The 21656-nt window shown below is 43.0% G+C and overlaps 2 protein-coding genes across 2 annotated transcripts in view; one reads left to right on the plus strand and one right to left on the minus strand.

Annotated features, from left to right (window-relative positions):
* The first annotated feature begins 691 nt into the window (after positions 1-691).
* On the plus strand, positions 692-3440 carry camk2n2a (calcium/calmodulin-dependent protein kinase II inhibitor 2a). Its single transcript, XM_080481603.1, has 2 exons — positions 692-1119; positions 1690-3440. Exons 1-2 carry the CDS (start codon positions 951-953, stop codon positions 1758-1760), a joined length of 240 nt encoding a protein of 79 aa, XP_080337729.1. The 5' UTR covers positions 692-950; the 3' UTR covers positions 1761-3440.
* Positions 3441-11191: 7751 nt separating this feature from the next.
* Positions 11192-21656, minus strand: part of ece2a (endothelin converting enzyme 2a) — a 115385-nt gene continuing 104920 nt past the window's right edge. Inside the window, exon 4 of the mRNA XM_080460010.1 lies at positions 11192-12217. Coding sequence (XP_080316136.1) covers positions 11930-12217 — 288 coding nt within the window. The 3' untranslated portion in view covers positions 11192-11929. The remainder of the gene's footprint in view (positions 12218-21656) is intronic.

Here is a 21656-nt window from a genome sequence, read left to right on the forward strand (position 1 = left end):
TGTGTGTCTGCATTGCCATATATAGATTTAACACTCTGATATTGAAACGAACTGACAAAACTAAATCATTGATCAGATGTTCTCATACAGATGTATGTGTGTGTGTGTGTGTGTGTGTGTGTGTGTGTGTGTGTGTGTGTGTGTGTGTGTGTGTGTGTGTGTGTGTGTGTGTGTGTGTGTGTGTGTGTGTGTGTGTGTGTGTGTGTGTGTGTGTGTGTGTGTGTGCGTGTGTGTGTGTATATATATATATATATTTGATTTGATTTGATTTCGTTTGACACGTGCGTCAGCCAGGAAGTGGTTGTGAAGCACCACACATTTTCATTCTCATTTCACTCTTGATACATCTGAACTTTTTGTAGATGAGGCTCCTGACCTCTGACCTCTGATCTCTGACCTCTGACCTCTGTACCAATGTCGGCCCTGCCTGAGGTTTCTCTCTTCCAGCTCGGCTCGAGGCTCTTTGGTCGGTTTCATCCCCTCCGTGCAGTGAAGGAAGAACTTCAACAAGAAGTTGAACAATATCCACTTCTCCCTGTTGGTGTCAGTGTTGCTCCTCTTTCTCTCGGAGTCCCCTTCTCTCTCTCTCTCTCTCTCTCTCTCTCTCCCTCCCTCCCCCCCGGATGGATGACTTCACCGCTCTGCCTGGGTTTCCTTTATGATCCCGGGATCTCCCACTCTCCTCGCCAGACATCATCCAGCAACACAGGCGACCGCAGCTCTCCCTCTCTTTATCACACATCCTTCTTTCTCTGCAGCCGCAGCACTTTTTCGGAGGTCACATCAGCACCGGACCACCCACTCCCCCCGAGAGGACTCCCCGCAGCGGCAGCAGCACCGAGAGGAGCGTCCGGCGGCACCGTGCGCAAACCCACCGAGCGAGACCTCCGTCCTCTTTGAGATTTTCTTCTTTGCTCCAGGCGTTTCTGATCCATCGCCGCGCTGCCACAATGTCCGAGGTGCTGCCATACAACGAGGGCAAAATGAGCGGCTATGGGGCGGACAGCGAGGTCAGCCAGATGTCCTTTAGCTGCGGACTGCAGGACACAAACGCCTTTTTCGCTGCGTCGCAGGCGAAAAGACCCCCGAAGCTGGGACAGATCGGCAGAGCCAAGCGAGGTAAAAGAAGACTTTCTCTCGTCTTTCTATCGTTTTTATGAATACACAGGATTTTTTATTTACGCCGTGAAAAACGCACAAACAAATCCAACGCTGCGTGACGCACAGCAGCAGCAGTGTAGGGATTATTCATCTCCTTCTATCGACTGTAATCGTTTGTATGTGATCACAGCTGAAGCCCAGCGGTTGTCGACTGCAGACTTGTTTACATTCATGCACGAAGATTATCGTCATGCTTGGACACACCCCGTGATACATTCAGCACACAAAGGGGTTAAACCGTGAGGATGAAACCCGGCTTATCCCTGGACAATAACTTGATTTCATCGCCATTGTTGTCGATGTGCAATGCTGCTTTTGTTATTTATCAATCACACCACAGTCACACTTATCCAGTTGTTTCGTGCGCATTATCCTTCTCCATTGGAGGGCATCGATACAGCTCAGCAGGCTGGAAAAAAAGACGTGACCTGCATTAAATCCCTTGTTAAGTTGAGCCTATGTGGATGTTATAGAGATCTGACCATTTCTCTGAGTAAATGTCTTTTCTACCCCTTTTCCTCTCCGCAGTGGTGATCGAGGACGACCGAATAGACGAGGTCCTGAAGGGGATGACTGACAAATCTTCTCCTGGCGTTTAAGCGTGAACGAAGCCTTGCAGACTTTTTAATTTTGATCACTGGTTTGACGCACTTGTCGGCTGTGCATGTTCGAGGACTGCGACTGCACGAGACAGGATGAAGAGAGGCGGCGGAGAGAGAAACTACAAAGACGGAAGAAAGCTGGAGGAAGACGAGTTTAAAGGAAGGGATGAAGAGAGAGAGCGAGCGAGCGAGAGAGACTCTGGAAGAATTATCATGGGATTGCTGGCAATTCTCCAAATGAGTCCCGATGTTTTAACGACAGCTGTGCAGCAAGATGTTGAGAAGGCAGATGAAGCTCTGTATCTCATCTTCTGCTGACTTTAATGATGGATGAACCTGTCATCACTTCATAACCATCTCTTATTTCTCCTTTCCAAAAGCGCTGTAAGCAACAAAATAGTGCAACTAGACCTGGGTGGGGGCTATTTCAATAAGTTGTACAGTAGGTAGGCTAAGCTCTGAGAAACCCCCCAGCCTCCGTCCCCCCTCCATCAGGCTTTGCTTTGTTGATTCAGGCAGGCGGTGCGTTCCAGGGAGCTGTCCTTTCAGCACTGGTCCACTGCGTTCCCGTTGCTGCTAAAGCTTTTTTTTAAAAAGACGGACCAACCACTCTGCAGTCTACTAAACACAGGAGACCCCTTGTGTGTATAAAACATCCAACAAAAACAAGAAAACCTAACAAAAAAAACAAGCGACGTATATCCAAGTATGTGCAGAGAAATGCGTTTGGGCCTCAGATTAAAGAGAAAACAGGCCATATTCTTCTACTTGCATCAGCCACCAGTGGTTAAGGGTGCAGCCTGCCACCTTCATGTAGCTGATTTATACCTTCATATATCTTTTGTTTCCCCTCTTTCTTTTGGTTTTTACATTTCTAAGTGCCCAAAAGGCCAGCAGAACCATGGAGATTACCATAAATATATAAACTGATAGTCATGAAACTGATGGGGGAAAAATGTTCTGGTTGATTTGGTTCTTTTTCTTTGTGTTTGGTCCTTTATGAATTTAAAGATTTTCTCCATCTAATTGCATGAACTGTCACTCTGGTGCCAACACCAGTGCCCCCACACTTACCCCGGCACGCTTCTTTTTAACGAAAGTTACATTTGTATTTTTATATCTAAATATTTGTTATTTAAATTATATGCGAGTCTATCGTCTTACAATTCATCAACAGAGATATTTGTACTTCAGAGAGGATATACAGAATGAGACTTGGCTCATAGCTTTCAGTGGACTGGTCTCACTCTATATCAGAGGTCGGATGTTTTTTAAAGACTAACTGAATGTGTCTGGGTTTTTTGCACACATCAATGTTCAACTATTATTAAGAAATCGTATACTGTGACTTGAGCTTCGTTGATGAATCTGTTAGAAAATGGCAGTTTTAGAGTATATTGCACTGTTTACGAGTATCCTCAAATAACATGTTGTTATTTGACCGACTTTGGACATTACTGTTTTTGTTATTTAATCTTGTTTATTTTGTACCATTATTTTAAAGAAACTGGATATGGTTTGTTGTGCATGAAACCTTAATATTTTCAATGATGAAACATTGTTTTATGAAGCAAAAAAGCAACAAAAATGTCATGACATTCTAAGAATGAGTCATTGTATATTATGATGCCATTTTCACTGTATTTGGTGAATTAATAAATGGTGAAAGAATATGCTAATGTGACTCGTTCATATGGCTTCTGTCCCAAGAGCAGAAAACCAAACCATGAACCGTTGGAGACGCCCACCATCTCCAGACACACCATTCAAACGCTGGTGCAGTATTGGAAAGCAGAACGCCTCTGCTGCCCATGGAGATTGGTAGCCATCACCTTAGTGAGAGTAAATACTGATCTTTAATTAAAGAGGGGGGAAGAAACAACACTCCATCTGTTAAGCTGTTCAACAGCTCCGTGCTGGCCGACACTGGCGAATCCATTAAATCGCAGACCCCTAGAGAGCTACGATTGGCCACATGATCATCTATTAGAGCCTGCCTGGCTGCCGCTCAGTCCACACAGGCTGATGTGAGGCCAGCATGGAAACTCTGAGGTATCAAGTTCAAAGGTCTGAGACTTGTTGGTGGAATTCATTGCTTCCTACCTTCTTCTGTTGGTGAAGCTGTTTTGCTGTTTTTTTGTTTGTTGGAAGAGCATTAGGGTCAGGTGGGGTTGATCCCGACCTGGTGTCCCCAGAAATCACTGCAGGCAAAGTATGTTAGTAAATCTTTAAGATTGTCTGCACTATTTTATTGTCTCTGAATTCAGCTTCCTGCTAAATTACTAATAATTTGTGTGTGAGGAGTTTCCTTCCTGATTATTGGTCTTCATCTTATCGCTTCAGGCTGTTTTCTCCTGACCCACGCTGAAGGTTGCGTGAATGGACCGAGCCTCTCGCTCACCATGCCGTGTGTATTGCACGAAGCAAAGTACAGTATAAGTGTGCATGCTCAGGCTGTGGGGACATTCATTGAGATTACAACATTTTTATATGGAGTGGGGTTTCCAGCCTGAAGCCTCACTGCAGCCTCATTTACCAGTTCAGAGCTGATTGGCTGGAGCCGAGGTGTTCACGGTTTGACAGGAACAGAGCGAGCCGTGACAAATACCAGCTTATGTGCAGTTAAGAATCAAAATTAATGAGGTCGATGATTTACTGGACGACAAGTGTGAAATCTTTACTTTAGAATAGAAACTGGAGGTAAACAGAGTCACACGGTTCTGAATAAATATCAACTTGCTGCTGATCTAGTGGTTGAATTCTTGTCTTTCAAGCGTGAGGCCAGGGTTTTGTAAGTTATTTATATGTTTAAATTGTTGTTGATGGTTGTCCCCCAGGGTTCAATGTTTTCACGCGTTCGGCACGTTGTAAAGTTGTTGCTAAAAAGTTGAGCACATTCTTTTCTGTGGTCTTCAGTGTTGCCGGACTCTGCTGTCACAAGACCTAAAATCTCGCCCCCACCAAGTATTCCCATATAGAAACGCCACTGTGGAAAAGAAAAGATCATCTGGTTGGAGAAAAAATGGATCACTTCTCATTTTTCTTAGTCTTCTGGGTGAAGTTTTGGTTTTGACACACTACCAATAACAATGATTGATGCCCATGAAGGAAATGAAGATTGGCACATGTATTGTTTATCACGTTTATACAGTGAAGAGATGCTGGTTCGAATACTGGCTGGGTGCCTTCACATGGACGTCATGTGGGTTTTTCTCACATTCAAAGACGTGGTAGTTATTATAAGTGGTACCTCTCATCGGGAGGAATCTGTGTCAGTCTCTGTTAATGCTGAGGAGACGTCCAGGCTCTACTGGCTTTAGCTCATTATGAGCATGAAGTGGTCAAAGAAGATGGATGGAGGAAGTTTTAATACGCACGAGTGTTGATATGTGCATTAAGAACCATGTTATGTCTTCATCAAGCAAGTATCACCTGACTGAACACACACACACACACACACACACACACACACACACACACACACACACACACACACACACACACACACACACACACACACACACACACACACACACACACACACACACACACACACACACACACACACACACACACACTCCACTGTTCAGAGGCTGAAGTCACCTGTTGCGGTTGGAGATGACGGTTGTTATTTCTATGAACAGATTTAGGTGAAGCTGTCAGTTGGATGAACGTGTGCTGAACACTAAACTGTTTGCTGGCAGTCAGGAAATTGTGTCAGTTCAAATCAACCAGCTACCAACTGTGGCACACGGGCATGAACACGGCAATGATAACTGAATCGAAATGAGTTTCCTTGTAATTGCACCCAGAGTTTCCTGGAAATCATGCTGGATGAATTATACATTACATCAACCTTGTTTACTTGAAGCAAACATCCACCTACAGTACCGGGGCACCTGATAATGAGCCACATCCTCTGAAAACAACAAAAGAACAGTGATCCTTATGTTGTTCTGAACTGCACCTCACTCTCATCAAAAAACATCAACAAAGCATCACATGTGTAACCATCCACTTTCCCATCAGCCATGTTATTGACTGGCCTGATACCATCAGCTCTGTACCGATGAACCAACAAATAGTGCTATTGATCACATTGTTGTTGTGGAGCCCGTGGGCGTGGGCGCGCGTGTGTGTGTGTGTGTGTGTGTGTGTGTGTGTGTGTGTGTGTGTGTGTGTGTGTGTGTGTGTGTGTGTGTGTGTGTGTGTGTGTGTGTGTGTGTGTGTGTGTGTGTGTGTGTGTGTGTGTGTGTGTGTGTGTGTGTGCGTGCGTGTGTGTGTGTGTGCAAATACAAATTTCACAGTAATGGGTGGCTTTGGAAGGGCGGAACCGGACTGACATATTTGGTCAGATATTGAGTTGTGTGTGTACTCTGCTCCACGCCCCCTCAATCTGTTAATGTGTCTGTGTTCATCTGACTTACGTCATTTCACACTACTCCTGGTCATAGAACAGAATAGAATACACATTATTGATCTTAAAGTAAATTCTTTACAGTGTTGCTCCACGCAGAATAGATTATAAGGAAATACAATGTTAAAATATCCAATAAGTAAGAATAAAATAAAAAGCAGCAGTGGCATTGGCTCCTGCACACACACACACACACACACACACACACACACACACACACACACACACACACACACACACACACACACACACACACACACACACACTGCTCACTGCAATGCCAATGAAAAGGACCAACGAATGAGCTCACTTCAAAGATCTTGTTGCTTTTGAGGAGCGGCATGTCAGTATCCTCTCTGACCGTTTTGGTGACATACATACAGGCTCCAGCATCAGGTGTGGTTGGTACAAGGACTTTCACTCTGTTCAATTCACACCCAAGGAACACAAGGAAAGAAAATATTGGCGCCACCACAGTAACAACACTGGTGTCATCTGAAGGAGCTGGCGAGGTGACTCCACTGCTGCAGGACACAGTGAAGGTCAAGTAAGGTGGCCATAATCCCGAATGGTCAAAGAAAAGAAGCGCAAGAAAAAACATTTGCATTTCTCAAGAAAAAGGGGGGTTTGCTTTGCATGTTCCACTGTTCGTCACATGAGGTGTAATTATGAAAGGCAATGCTGCAATGTTTGTGGCCAAACTCACCCAACTGCAGCTCCAGAACAGTGAGCCAGAGGGACATCCATACCCCAAACATGTGGACGGTAAGGACCGGCACATCTTATTCATCCTTCCTGTGAGTGTCAAAGCAGCAAAGTGGAAGTGACATCCTTCTTAGACCCGGGAAGCTCAGCCCCATTCTGCTGTGAACACGCTGTACATCACCGGACGAGGAACCAACTTCTTGCTAAGCAAGTTTCAGGCTACTTCATAACTGGTGTGGAGGTATCTGTTATGGACAGCAAGAATTTAATCCTCTTTCAGAGGTCCTGACAAAGACCAACATGCCAGTCACTGCTGAAAAGCATGGTGGCACCAGAGGAGCTGCTCAGTGTCCACATCAGTCCAACATCCAAAACCCACATCAAGGCAGGTGTGAACCTCCTGATTGGAAAAAGGTATTGGAACCTTGTCAGTCTTGCCTAAATGTGCCCAAACCTTCATGAAAATTTGCACACAACTCAAAATAGTGAAGCATTTTAAATGTTATAGTCATTGCACATGTGTCTGACAATATGGCTCCATAGCACCTCTTTCATTGTTTTCACATCCGTACCATCTCAGGGGTTGTCCACACCAGCAAGCCGGTTAACCTGAACGAGCTGTCATCCAGACGAGGCGGTGTTTTAGAAGCGTGAAAACTGGTTTTTTTTTAACACGGGAAAATTCTAAAACATAGCGCCACCTGCTGGAAAGAGCATGTCTTGACAGATAGACGCAGGGTATGCAATGTGCTGTATGCAGCAAACACCTGCTGAGAAACCCCACACTGGATCAGTTACATACCTACAATGACTTTAACTGTGGGAAGGAGTTCATTAAAACAGCTTAAATGGTTTCATCAACGGCTAAAATGGCTAAAAACCAGTAAAACTTTTTAAACATCTAAAAACGATAAGATTTGTGACTGAGATAAAACAGTTAAAAACAAAGGCCAACAGCCATTAATTATGTAACTAAAATCCCTAAATTCAATATCAGCTACAGTATTGATGGATTTAGTAGAAACTACAAAGATCTATGAGCTGTGTTGTACTTATTTGATGTGCTTTGCATCTACAGACGACTTAAATTTACAAAAACATATTTTTTTAGTAATAAATCTTTGACTAGTTGTTTTTGCCTTTATTCAACACAACATGGAGACAAATGACAGATTAGCAGCTGAGGAAACATAAAATAGTGTCTGACTTGCAGGCAGATTTGTGTTTAGGAAAGCTTGATGATAAACTCTCCTCCTGCATGAGGCTTGTGCTCCGCTCTCGGGTTATATAACCTAAGTCCAGTCAAGTTAAATCTCACTCTTGGGGTCTCTGCCATCGCACATCAGTCATTCCAAGAGAGAAAGCTGAGGATAAAATGTAGGAACTCCTGAACTTGAATACAAACATGTATTGAAGGAAGAAATGAAGATGACAGAGGGAACAGACTACTGCTTGAAGAAAACAATATTAAGACAAATTCTCTGCGGAGTGATGCATCCAGCCAGTGTTTTCCTGCCCCAGAGCTCCACCGTGGCTGGTCGCCTCTCCACAGCCTTAATAGTCGATATCAGACCCTCTGCCATTAAAGACTTACATAAGTGGTCACACACCCTGCCAGGCTGCACAGGCACTAACTCCACCTGAACCAGGCAGGCCTGCTCAGGTGGCTGCTGGGGAAGGCTACAGCTACAAGAAGTACAAATACTCTCCTCACAAAACATCTGGGTCTTTGGCTTTCGGCTGAAATGTGTGCAAAATATAAAATGTTGATGATACAGGGATTTTATAGCCTGAACAGAAAACATTTAAGTAGACACATCAGTGGTGATTTGCTAACCTCAAACAGTTTATTGAACAGCAGTGGAGGGTAGACCACAACTAAACACGTCCATGTCTCAGTAGCGTGTCGTGTGACCTTGAGCATCAAGTCCAGCTTGACAATGACGTCTCCTGCTGTTCTGAAGTGGACCTATTGTCTGTTGGGGCATCCCACTATTCTTGGAGGGGTTCTGGGTAGAGACTTACCAGCTGATCCCTGAAGTGTTCTGTATATTTCCTATATGCTCAATAACAATTATTAAAACCCACTATGTGGGTGACTTCTTTCTTCCGAGACTTCTTTCTTTTGTGATGCACTGAAAGATGAACTGTATTGGTCTGAATTGGATAAAGAACCTGCTGTGATCACATCCTGTTTGAGGGTTTCAGGTTCAGTTAACGTGTAAAAGCTCTGGACACTGTCCAGATCCAGGGAAACGTTATCAGCTCTTCATTGGATTTAGTGATGGTCACGCTCCAGCAACTCCAGCTAAAGTTACCAGTGGTGACGTGAGGTTTTTCAAACACGCACAAGTCCGAGAATTAAGCTAAAAATAGGCGAGCAAGAGATATCAAACATTCAAAAATGACAGAATATTTTTAATACAGCTATTAACAAATAGGTGCAATAGAAAAATATTTTCAGACATTTTCTGCACAATTTTCTGTATAAATTCCCTTGAAAATGCTAAAAGCAAGTGGAAAACACATTTTACACTTCAAGATCATTTAATATGATAGAAAGATTCAGACTAGCAAGGAAATACAAACTCTCATGTGAGACTGTTTTGTTACACCAACAGAAAAGTGTGAAAAGAAAGATCCTTCTGAAAAATCACAAACCTTTTTTTTCCTCCTTCAAGTCTTAAAAATAGGCTGTAATTATATCTCAGTGGAGAATTAAAAATAAATGATTCCTGCTTTATTAATGTGCTCCCCTCGTCGCCTGTCTACTACGCCGATTCCTCTTGTTTCATATTTAAGCAGCAGAGAGCACAGGACCGGCTCTCATCTCATGTGTCCTAACAAATAGCACGGGGGTGACTTATTACTGCGCTCTCACGCGCCACAGGCGTGTCATACACAGCGTGGCGCCATTAGTGGCTTTTGTCTTGATGGTAGAGCCGAACTGACTGACATGGGGACACACTTCCAGAAACGTCAGTTTGTCTCGTAAACACACCAGAGAGAGCAGAACGGAACCCGATTCAATAATGTGAATATGAAGTCAGAGCCATTTAGATGGCCCAAACCCTCTGAAAGTATTCAAGAAGACCTGGTGAAGACGAAGTTTAAAGAAGGATGAAAGGCCAACAAAATGGCGGATTAGTGGTTTTGCATGGTAGTCTCATAGTGACAGTGTTTCTGGTTTGAGTCTGGGTCAAATCTCTCTGTGTGGAGTTTTGTCCCCCCCCAACCGAAAAAAAAGTCCACATGAGCGTCATACATCATGTGAGTGTGTGTGTGAGTGTCTGTCTCTCTGATGCTGCACACACACACAGTGGAAGCTGATCTACTAATGGACCAAATTTAGCACGTCAGCCTTTCTACAGTAAATGTAGAATATCAGAAGTGTGTTTCGCATTGTGCAAGAAACTGGGAGTTTATTCTGACAAAATAATGTGATTGATTACCTCTGAAAATGCTTGCAGAGTTTATTTTGGTCTGTTTTTGTGTTTGAGAATCGGCTCAGCCTTTGCCAGAGGCTCTGCTCATTTCCTCAGCTGGCTCCTCATGACGTTTCTCTGCAGACTTATAATTTCTGTGTTGTACCCCAAAGGTTTGTGACTGATCATCTTGGAAAGTCACAGAGACAAGCCTTATTGATCTATTTGAATAAATTCTGATTTATTTGCTGTAATGTTGAGATACAGTTAAATGAGTCTTTAATGTTACTTTATCCACCAAAACATCTTATTCCACATTTTTGTCCTTGTTGGTGCTTCATCAAATTACAAATTCCAATACATGCAAACAGGGTCTCAATTACAGTATATACTCCTGAATGCCACTCACTGGGTTAATCTTAGTGAATGCACACAAATCAAAATCACAATCTATTCACTTCAGAGTTCAATTGAACAGAATTATAGTAAGTTAGACTGTGACTTTGTCCTCTGATGTACTAGTGACCTGTTCAAGATCAAGCAATGAAGAGGACGGATGGTCTGAGTTCGTCACAAACCTTCCCACAGAAATCTAAATTAATAATAGAAAATAGTGCAAAAGAGGCGAATTTATCCATTTTCTTTGAGTCCAGACGGCTGGTTGTGACTCCTGGTTGTGAGATGACGGGAAATAACCAGACAGGCTACAGCAGCACTTCTGTCCGGTGAGTACAGGAAACTGAAGCTGGAACTCAAATGGGTTTAGCAAAACTGGACAACCTGTCTGGTCTGGTGAGTTTTCATTGCTGCTGCAATATTTTAAGATGTGACTCATGGAGAACATACAGTGGGATCCAAATTCAAATGAGTCGACACGCTTTAATTCAGAAAAAGGCAACTTTATTTTTTTTAGTATATGATGGTTAATCTGAAACAAGACAGAAAACAAATCACGGTTTCTGCATATTACTGGAATCAGTGCTATCAGGAAAAACTATCAGGGGTATACAAGAAGCAGCAATAAAAGCTCGTCAATATGGTGCAACAAACAGTTGTTTATTAGGAGGCGTGTTGATATTGAGCTGAATGTGGCTCAGTAATCCACAGTAGTCCCTGGTTAATGGAAAACCTCTTCCTGATTTAGATGGTGTTCAAGAGAACACAGCTTCACCTGATCATTCTGGGGGTGTAAATACATGGGGGGGGGGGGGGTCCTTAAGGCACATTTGTTTGTTCTGAGTTGTGTTAAAACAGATCTGGAAAACAAAGCTCAAATCACACTGGTTTCTTCAAAGAGCTTTTACTGACCGCCACAGCTAAAAGATCTCAATCCAACAGAGTCCCGTTGTGACGTGATCATAAATGTGCAGAAAACACCGTGAACCAAAACCTGAGGAATGGATCCATGTTGACTCGATGCCACAGAGAAAGGAGAGGTTGAATGTGGTCCAATAAAGAGCAAAGAGGTGCACCTCATGCTGTGCTCCAGGTTTCTATTAACAGTGAGACTGAACACTATGGTGCATGACTCATGATGGTGTTGTCTACTCCAACAAAGGAATCACTGTTAAACCGACTGAATTATTAATGCAGGCTTCAGTCTTAAAAAAATGTAATTGTCACAAGTCAATGCTGGACAGAAAGTCTTCCTTGTCCTCGGTTTGTGCGACAGTGGTGACTGGTGGGGCTTCAGCGTCCTCCAGAAGCTTTTTCTCCAGAGCTGCATCTTCTGGGCTGAGCTCTTCTCCTTGGGTCATTATATACACAAAATACTCAAATCCTTCTCCGTAGCTGTGATGTCTGATGGACCAGTTGTACTCGGTGCGAGAGTAGAGACGTTTCCTGAAAAAGGGCTGAGCGAAGGTAATGGAGATGAAGCATCCTCCAGGTTTCAAACAACGGCTAACCTACAAGGGAAGGGAAAACAATCACATTAAAATAAATCAAGAATGACAACAAACATCAAACAAAGCATAAACTTTCTTTGAGACCCAAACAGTCCATCAATCGATTATTCCTTCATTTCTTTCTGCCAGGGAGCTGATTTTAGTCTCAGTATTTGGGACAGATGAGAACGATCAATTCAATCTTGTGTATAAGATGACTAAAACTGATTTAAAAAAACTATTCTACAAGTTCCCTCAAATATTTATTATGTTCAGTTTTATAAAAAAAACCCTGAGGATTTCTCATTGTGCGTTTAACACTGATTAGACAAAGGAAGGAAATCAACAAGCTTTACTGGTTTGGTTGGATGCCAGACTTCATTCTGTTTTCACTACATATGCTTGTTAACAACAAGAAAACATTTTTTATCAAAGCCTTATTCAGAATTTCAATTGGTGAGTAAGAACTTTTGTCCTCCAATAGTTTTTTGTCATCAGGAAAATATAAAGACATTAAAGCTGCAGGTAGCGATGAAGAGGCCCTCGCACACCAACGCTCGCTGGAAGGTGCTGCGTGTCGTTGTTTGGTGTATTTCAGACTGCGATGGAAAATCCCTGATACCACATGGTGGCACTACGACTGTGAATAGACATGTGATAAGGGCAGGACTGTGATGAAACCTGTTAACACTAAAGGCCCCTACATACTGCATCTATACTCCACTCTGGGTTCACTTCCTTAACGTTCCATAACATAACATAACGATTCCGAAAATATCTCTACTTCTAAATGTGGTGTTCTCCACCTTTCCTAAAGTAGTTAATGTTTCACTTCAGGAGATTTTGGTTTTAAATTGTGATTGTTCAGACGGCGAGATGAAGGATCTCCTAACACAAGCGCCCAGTCGGCTCCGGCGCATGCGCAGTCGGCTCTGGCGCATGCGCAGTCACAAAGCTTGGGCTGCATGCGGTTGACTGCTGCCCTCTGAAATCCTCTGAAAGTATTGAAGGGGCATTAAGCAGGTGTAGAGCAGAGTTACACATCTCTTCCTGTTTCATGGTGACATGTTGGACTTCCTGTCAGTCTGACAAAATGTCCAAACATGCAGATTTGTATATAGGCAAGTTCTACATGCCTCCCAAATGTAATTGTTCTCGGTCAAACCATTGATTGTTCACAATTTGTTTTTAAGTTTGTAGGTGGCGCTGTGGCACCATTTTGCCCTGCCCATGTCTGAAAAATACATTTTGACCATGACTAATCTTCTGCCAATGTGGTGAGTTTTTAAACATGTTCAGACCCCAAAAAGACCCGAACAAGGATGAATCATGAGACAGAGAGGGTGCTGGTCTATTCCTGGTGGGCGAGGGGCTTCTGGGTGGGCAAAATTTAATTGGGGCCAAAAATTTATTGAAAAGATTGAACTGAGTGACGCAGTGATAAAACCGTCACGACACCGGTGGTCAGATTCACTGCATCCGTGACTTTTTTATACCGGCTCCCAAGGTGGAACTTTTCTTTCACGGGCACGATTCCCCCCTGCAGAGAGTGCTGGAAGCTGCGGAGCGCTGTTAGTGCACCTCCAGTGATAACTCCAGTGATAACTATGCCCCCAGCTGATGACGTGTCAGGCCCCGCTCTGGTCCAGCAACAAAGTGGGGCCAGTTTAGCCCCTGATAGGCCGGGGCTTTGGTGGTGGAAAGACAAAGAACTGGTGCTAAATCTGGCCCTGGCCTCGAACTAGGACCTGGTTCTTTCTGGTGGAAACACCCCCCTCTATGGCCGTCTCTATTTTTCTAGGTGACTGAGGTCCTTCAACATCTGCCGCACTATGCTGAAGGTCTTTTATGAGTCTGTGGTGGCGAGCGCGATCCTCTGTGATTCCCACTCCCTACATGATGTCCTGGTCAGCAACAGGAGAACCTTAAGCAACAGACTCGTTCCATCAAAGTGCAGTAAAGAGCGCAACAGGACATTAATCATTTCTGTGGCAATAAGACTCTATAACTCCTCTTTGCAAATAGTGTTTGTTGTGTTTTTCTGGTAATTCCATTATTTTATCATAATAGCCGTTATTGCTTACCTGTATACATGAATACCTTATATTACTTATTTAACTTTATCCTTTTCCTATATCCTGATATTTGAATTTGCAATGCTATTTATTCTGTGTTCTTTATGTGTGTGGAGCTATGTTGCAAGAATTTCCCCCATGCGCTAATAAAGTATTTCAATTGTTTTCTATTCTATAATCTGGAGGGCTGTGGGCTTTTGTGGGCTGAAGATGCTCTATGGTGTTAATGTTATCAGGAAGAAACTGATTCATGAACTAATGACAAAGAAAAGAATCAGCAACCAAGCAGCTGAGATTATGGGCTTAACTTCTTTGTCTGATGTCCAGAAAGTGCAAATAATAACAGCTGATTGATATAAGATTGAAAGACAATTGAGTGAGAAAACAAACTCCAGCTGAAAGCTCTGGGTGCATGATTCAGTAGTTGAATTTAAGACATTACAGATGCCATCAGAACCATATACAGTATATACTGTACATTTACTGAACCTAACCACATACAGTAAATAGCGTTTGGATGCATTATTTAAAGCCATGAAGTGACATTCAGTTCTGGATGTGAGCCCAGAAGCTGCAGCCTCGTCCCTCTCGTGCTTCATGGTTTTGAGGTCTGACAGCAGAAGGTGTGGAGCTCACGTGTGACTGTCATGAAAGCAGTCAGGACTGAGTGGAGGGGATCCACACCGTGAGGGTCTTTGGAGAGAAGAGTCGTTTGAGATGAGCACGTGTTTCCTCCTCTCACATGATTTATCTCCACCAGCAAGCAGCCCAAACATGAATTATTCACTTTCCACTGTGACACAGAGGAGAAGTCAGAGAAAGGGTGGAGGGCGTGTTGGATTGGGAAGAAAATAGGTGGTCTAATGCACACAAAGTGCAAAGTAAAGGGTTGGCTGAATGGAGGAGGAAATGACAAAAACACTGGAGCACACAGGTGTTGAAGAGGTTGATGGGAGAATTAGCTGGTCCAGATAAAACTCAATGAATTACAGATTTGTTCATGACTGTGCTGTCAATATGAAAGCAATGCGATCAATTCATCTTCGACACCCTCCTAATGCACATCTTGGTCATCCTCCAAAGAATCTATGTCAGTTAAAAGATTGAATTAATCTCATATGTCTTCAGGGTCGAACGGTTGGAGTTTTAACTGCCTAATGAATGCAGCAACACACATTTCAAAATTTCAAGAAAACATGTCAGGTGTTGCCGACCGAACTTCAAAACCCAAATGAGGTGGTTCGATTCACATTTCTCCCACATTTAAGCACCACACTGTCATTTCATTAAGTCTCCGTGGTGTGCTGACTGAATCCTTGGAGGGCTTTTAAATGTCTTCCATTCCTTCTTGGAGAATTATATAATCTTGGTATGGGAGTATGTCACATCTGAGACACAGGTACTCTTTGATTTCACTTTTTGATCCAGAAGGCATCACAGCGACTTCCTGTCCAGAAGCTACATCAGACCAACTGTTACATCAGAAACAACATTGTTGTCCAACAGGAAATCCACCATCTTGTGTCCTTTTACTACAGAACTGTTGACAAAAATAACCCTGAAGAAAAGATCCTGTCCATCTCACGTCACAGAAAACATGTCGGTGCTCCAAAAGTAAAAGTTTTGCTCAGTTGTAAGGAACTTTGGAAAAAAACCGAACTGGTGTAAAAAAAACCTTTTGCTTTGATTCACCCATTCACATATTACCAAGAACATATTAAAGGTGGCAATAAAACATGTTGGACATATTCTCATGATAACTTAAAAAAAAACCCAGACAAACAAAAAAAAAACATTTATCACTTAACTTTAAGCCAAAGTACATTCTGAAAGGCTTCACTTTACTGTAGTAGGACTTAAAGTGCACAATCCTGACTTCACTGCTTCAGCCATTATTCATAATGTTGAGGTGCATCATTGTTCTCGCTCATTGTTCCATCTGCAAACAAATCAGCTCCAACCACTGGCAGCCACCACGTACATGCATGTATGACCTGTTCCACACTAAATGAGACATGCACAGATTCCACATTACCTCATCTCACTTTATGTGATTACTTTCTGTGTTTGCAGACACATTACTGACCCACATTCTCCCAGTCAGCATGGGCTTGTATGAAAGCTGAGAGCATTTTCATCAGGAGTGGGAGGAGGATGGTGCACTGACCTGACTGATCCATATGGCTACACGGTCTGAATGCTTATTAGCTGGTGGCAGCAGCTCTGACACGATGTAAAGACATGAGCTCATCCTCAGCTCTCCAAGACGTGCAATATATACAAAAATAGAAACTTTCTCATGTGAATAAACAGGTCGATGGAGACTCACTGACTGTGACAACGTAGAAAAACAAAACAGCTTGCACAAGAGCAAAGCTTGTCTTTTCAATCCATGCACTCTGACTCTGATGATGTGAGCTGATATCCCGTCAGGATTCCTTCCACAGTGTTGTGTATTCGCGCATTTTAGGTGAAGTATAGTGCCTTACATGTGTTCCATGCAGTCTTAATCTGAACTCTTAACCTGCCTTTGCTTTTAGAGGTGCAAATGTGCTGAATGTTAAATCCTCAGAGAGATACAGACGCTCTGTCCATTTTCTGTCTTCATTACTGTGTAATTTGGGTTATTCCCTGGGAGTTTACATTGTGAAGTAAACAGAGTAATACTACTGATTACCTGTGGGGGCAGCGTTAACTTCCCTGTGATGACCTGTGGGGGCAGTATTTAATACCCCTGATGACCTGTGGGGGCAGTATTTGATACCTCGGATGAACTGATGACAAATGGTTTTGGATGTGTCCACAGGTTAGAAACATCTTCACAAGCAAAGGCAACACATTATACAATATTATACGACTATAATATAGTACGAGGGACACCAATACTTATTTTTGCATTTTTTAACCTGCTTTACTGAACTTTGGATTAGAAACAACATGAAACCACATGAAACCAACGGCGTGCACTGTCTTCCACTGGATGCACTGCTTAACAAGAAGAACAATGTTTAAAACAGGCGTGGTAATTTACGTAAAGAAGGCAAATTTGAGTCTTAATCCAAAAACACGTCTTTATCTGAAAATATTGATGCTTTTTGCAGTAGACCAATGCAAGCACATGTTGATCTAAAATCATGCATAAGACGTGTGAACATAAATAGAAGCAAACTAAATTATTTTGTGTACAGACAAATGTCAGTTGCAGTCAGACCTGTTATCACTGCGTCTGTTTTGATTGATAAAACATGGACTAATGCAGTGAGGATATTGCGAGAATCCACGCAGGATTGAAGTGTTGCAAATTAACATTTACTTGAATTTAAAAGTGCAGTTATTCCGCTGTTTGAGACACTGCATCTATATGACGTGTACAACAACCTGCAACATGCTTTTCATCCTCATAAGGCAAGTGTGTTGAAAATCTTCAGTCGTTCTTCATCTCACACACACACACACACACACACACACACACACACACACACACACACACACACACACACACACACACACACACACACACACACACACACACACACACACACACACACACACACACACACACACACACACACACACACACACACACACACACAGAACAGGGCATTATTTTCTGCACCTATAACTCCTGCTTAAGCCCAACCTCAGTCTGACCTTAAATCCAGCCACATCTGATGTAAGTAACAAGGTCCCCACAAAAGAAACAAATCCACAGCCTCGTGGCCAGCTCTGAATTATTCAGCACTGTGGTGGAAGCTCGTGTCTGAATGACCTGACCTGTCCTGACTGCAGCACAACAAGGTGGAAACATGAGACCTGTGCTAAGGTTTCCCCTGAGAACCCCCCACGTAATCCCACCAACACTTCAGGATGGCATACACTATCAAAGTCGATTTGTTTTCTGTGAGGGAGAGGTCAAAAATGTTATAGCAGACTTTACTTTCTATCAATGTGTCTGAAGCTCTAACTCACACTGTTAAAGAGATATTTTTCCTCTTGTTATAATCTGGAATGAACATGTACATATGGATCCACAGAGAACTCTGGAACAGAGTCAACAATGTTTTGAGTCTTGTTCTCATTTACGTGAAGCACCTATTACAAAAGCATTACTGGAGATCAGAGTTACAGCCACTTCTTTTTTCCGTTCACCTTGAAGTCACAATGTCTATTTGTGTACAAAAAGAAAACATGCAAGCATACCAACAGGAGGGGTAAGAGAAAGACATTTTCTTTTTTATAAAGGGTTAAACCAGAGCGCTACCACCACCAACCCCAGGACCCACCAAATAGGTACCAACACCAACACCAGAACCCACCAGAGGTACCACCACCAACCCCAGGACCCACCAAATAGGTACCAACACCAACACCAGAACCCACCAGAGGTACCACCACCAACCCCAGGACCCACCAAATAGGTACCAACACCAACACCAGAACCCACCAGAGGTACCACCACCAACCCCAGGACCCACCAAATAGGTACCAACACCAACACCAGAACCAACCAGAGGTATCACCACTGACCCCATGACCCACCAGTTCGGTACCACCACCAACCCCAGGACCCACCAGAGGTACCACCACTGACCCCAGGACCCACCAGAAAGCTACCACCACCAACCCCAGAACCCACCAATTAGGTACCACCACCAACCTCAGGACCCACCAGAGGTACCACCACCAACCCCAGGACCCACCAGAAAGCTACCACCACCAACACCAGGACCCACCAGAGGTATCACCACTGACCCCATGATCCACCAGTTAGACACCACCACCAACCCCAAACCCACCAGAAAGCTACCACCACCAACCCCAGAACCCACCAATTAGGTACCACCACCAACCCCAGAACCCACCAATTAGCTACCACCACCAACCCCAGAACCCACCATTTAGGTACCACCACCAACCCCAGGACCCACCGGTTAGAAAGAAAGGAGGACGCAAACAAAGAAGATAATGAGTTGTTCATGTTTCTTTCACAGATTCCTCTTCAAAACTTATTGACAACAATGTTGAGTGTTTGAAGACAATGGGAAAAAATGGGAAAAAGCAGTTAGATTTTTTTGGCCTGTTTGTTCAGTCTCTTCTAATAAACATTAAAACACTACAAGGTCTGTGGAAGATCTCAGCTCTCTGAAAACTATTGATATTCATCAGCAATTTTTGTTATTTGCTTTCATATTTTGTCTTCAGGAAAGTTTTGGGGATTGAAACCGCATGTGATTCATAGATATGTTGTCATGTAAAGTGTGCATAAACTCCATAAAACGTGCCATTTGTTATGATAAAATGTGTGGGAAATATGTAAACGGATTAAAATCCAACATATTTTTCTATGTGCAGACATAAAAAAAGAAAGAAAGGAAAGAAAAATAAAAGTTGGACAAATCTTGAATTTCTGCTGAACAATGTCTGAACTTTACTGAGTACAACTGTCCAACCATGAAATGTATTATAAAGCATGACACGTGTATTGATTCAACTTTACAATTTTTGGTTTATAAATCACAGGAATAAATGAGAAAGGTAGTAAATATGGCCATAAATACGTTGGACTAGTAGAAAATGGAGAACAGCATATGTACCCCAGGAGAAGAAGCTATACCATCATGGGGGATAAGAACACACCGCTGAGGGTCACTTCTTTTTAAGCTTAACTTTAAAATAGAAAAAAAAATAAATCATGCCGTTACGACCCGGCTCTGCCAAGAGAAGGATGTAGGAAGTAACAATATGCAGGTGAGTTTGGGTGAAGTGAGGCTTTTATTGGGAGTTCTCAGGTTTATATTGATCAAGCAGAACCCCAAAGACACAATCATACAACAACAGAGGGCCAAACAGGCAGTGCCCCATAATACAGAGGTTGATTTACTACAACAAAAAGACAGCTTCTTCACCAGAAGGCCATGAACTAAGGTTTTAACTAAGACAAATTCCATAAACAAGAGATCGACAAAAATGGAAACAAATAAAACAACCAATTAACCCAAAAACAAAACAGCTGGTGCCGTCACCAAACTGTTGTTCTAAGGTTAATGAAATTCACGCCCTCATCAGAGTGCTTCACATCAGGGCAGGAGGAGGAGGACGGTGGTGAGGATACCTCAGGTACGTCCGAATTGTCCCTCCGAACTCCTTAACTATCGACTTTTCTTTAACCCCGGAAGTGTTTAGTGTGGCGGCCATGAGAAGGAATGTGTGAATTCTCAATAAGCAAAGGAAAGGAGGCTCCTTGCTTCCTTTAGAACCTCCTTTAGCCTAGGAACCACTGATGCTTCCTTTAGAACCTCCTTTAGCCTAGGAACCACTGATGCTTCCTTTAGAACCTCCTTTAGCCTAGGAACCACTGATGCTTCCTTTACCAAAGGAGACCAGCTCATGTTCCCCCACAATTCCTTGCGGCGACAACATTTAAAGGAACCCGCTCATCCAAGTGTTCAGGGAAAATCAGGATGACTGAAAAAGGAGCAGATCATGTAAGTTACCAAAGCAATAATCTGCCTAGAACAACTTGAAATCACATAAACCCCAAATGAACTTTCTGTAGTCCATTTTTCAGAAACTTGTAGTTCTTTCCCCACCATGGCAGACGTCACTAACTTGAGCTGCCGTCGCATTATTATGACTTCACTAAGGGAAAGTCTGTCTGACTGCCTCACCACCGTGATCACCTTTACTAATTCCTTTAGGAAGTCTCCTAACACCTTTCACTAACTCCTTTAGGAAGCCTCCTAACACCTTTCCTTAACTCCTTTAGGAAGTCTCCTAACACCTTTCATTAACTCCTTTAGGAAGCCTCCTAACACCTTTCACTAACTCCTTTAGGAAGCCTCCTAACACCTTTCATTAACTCCTTTAGGAAGCCTCCTAACTCCTTTAGGAAGCCTCCTACCACCTTTCACTAACTCCTTTAGGAAGCCTCCTAACGCCTTTCACTAACTCCTTTAGGAAGCCTCCTAACACCTTTCATTAACTCCTTTAGGAAGCCTCCTACCACCTTTCACTAACTCCTTTAGGAAGCCTCCTAACGCCTTTCACTAACTCCTTTAGGAAGCCTCCTAACACCTTTCACTAACTCCTTTAGGAAGCCTCCTAACACCTTTCACTATCTCCTTTAGGAAGCCTCCTAACACCTTTCATTAACTCCTTTAGGAAGCCTCCTAACACCTTTCCTGAACCCTGTGACGTCATCCAGGGTTTAAGATAAAGTCCATAGATAAGGAGTTAGGAGGGACAATTTGGACGTACCCGTCCTGTCAAACAGAACACCAACAAAGAAGCAGAGGCGAGGTCATACCACCTGTGGGCCGTAAGACATGCAAATGAAAAAACTTGAAGTGACTATCTGTTCATGTAATTGGATGCCAAATACATTA

Source organism: Lipophrys pholis, assembly GCF_963383615.2.
Source record: "Lipophrys pholis genome assembly, chromosome: 1".
Lineage (NCBI taxonomy): Eukaryota > Metazoa > Chordata > Actinopteri > Blenniiformes > Blenniidae > Lipophrys > Lipophrys pholis.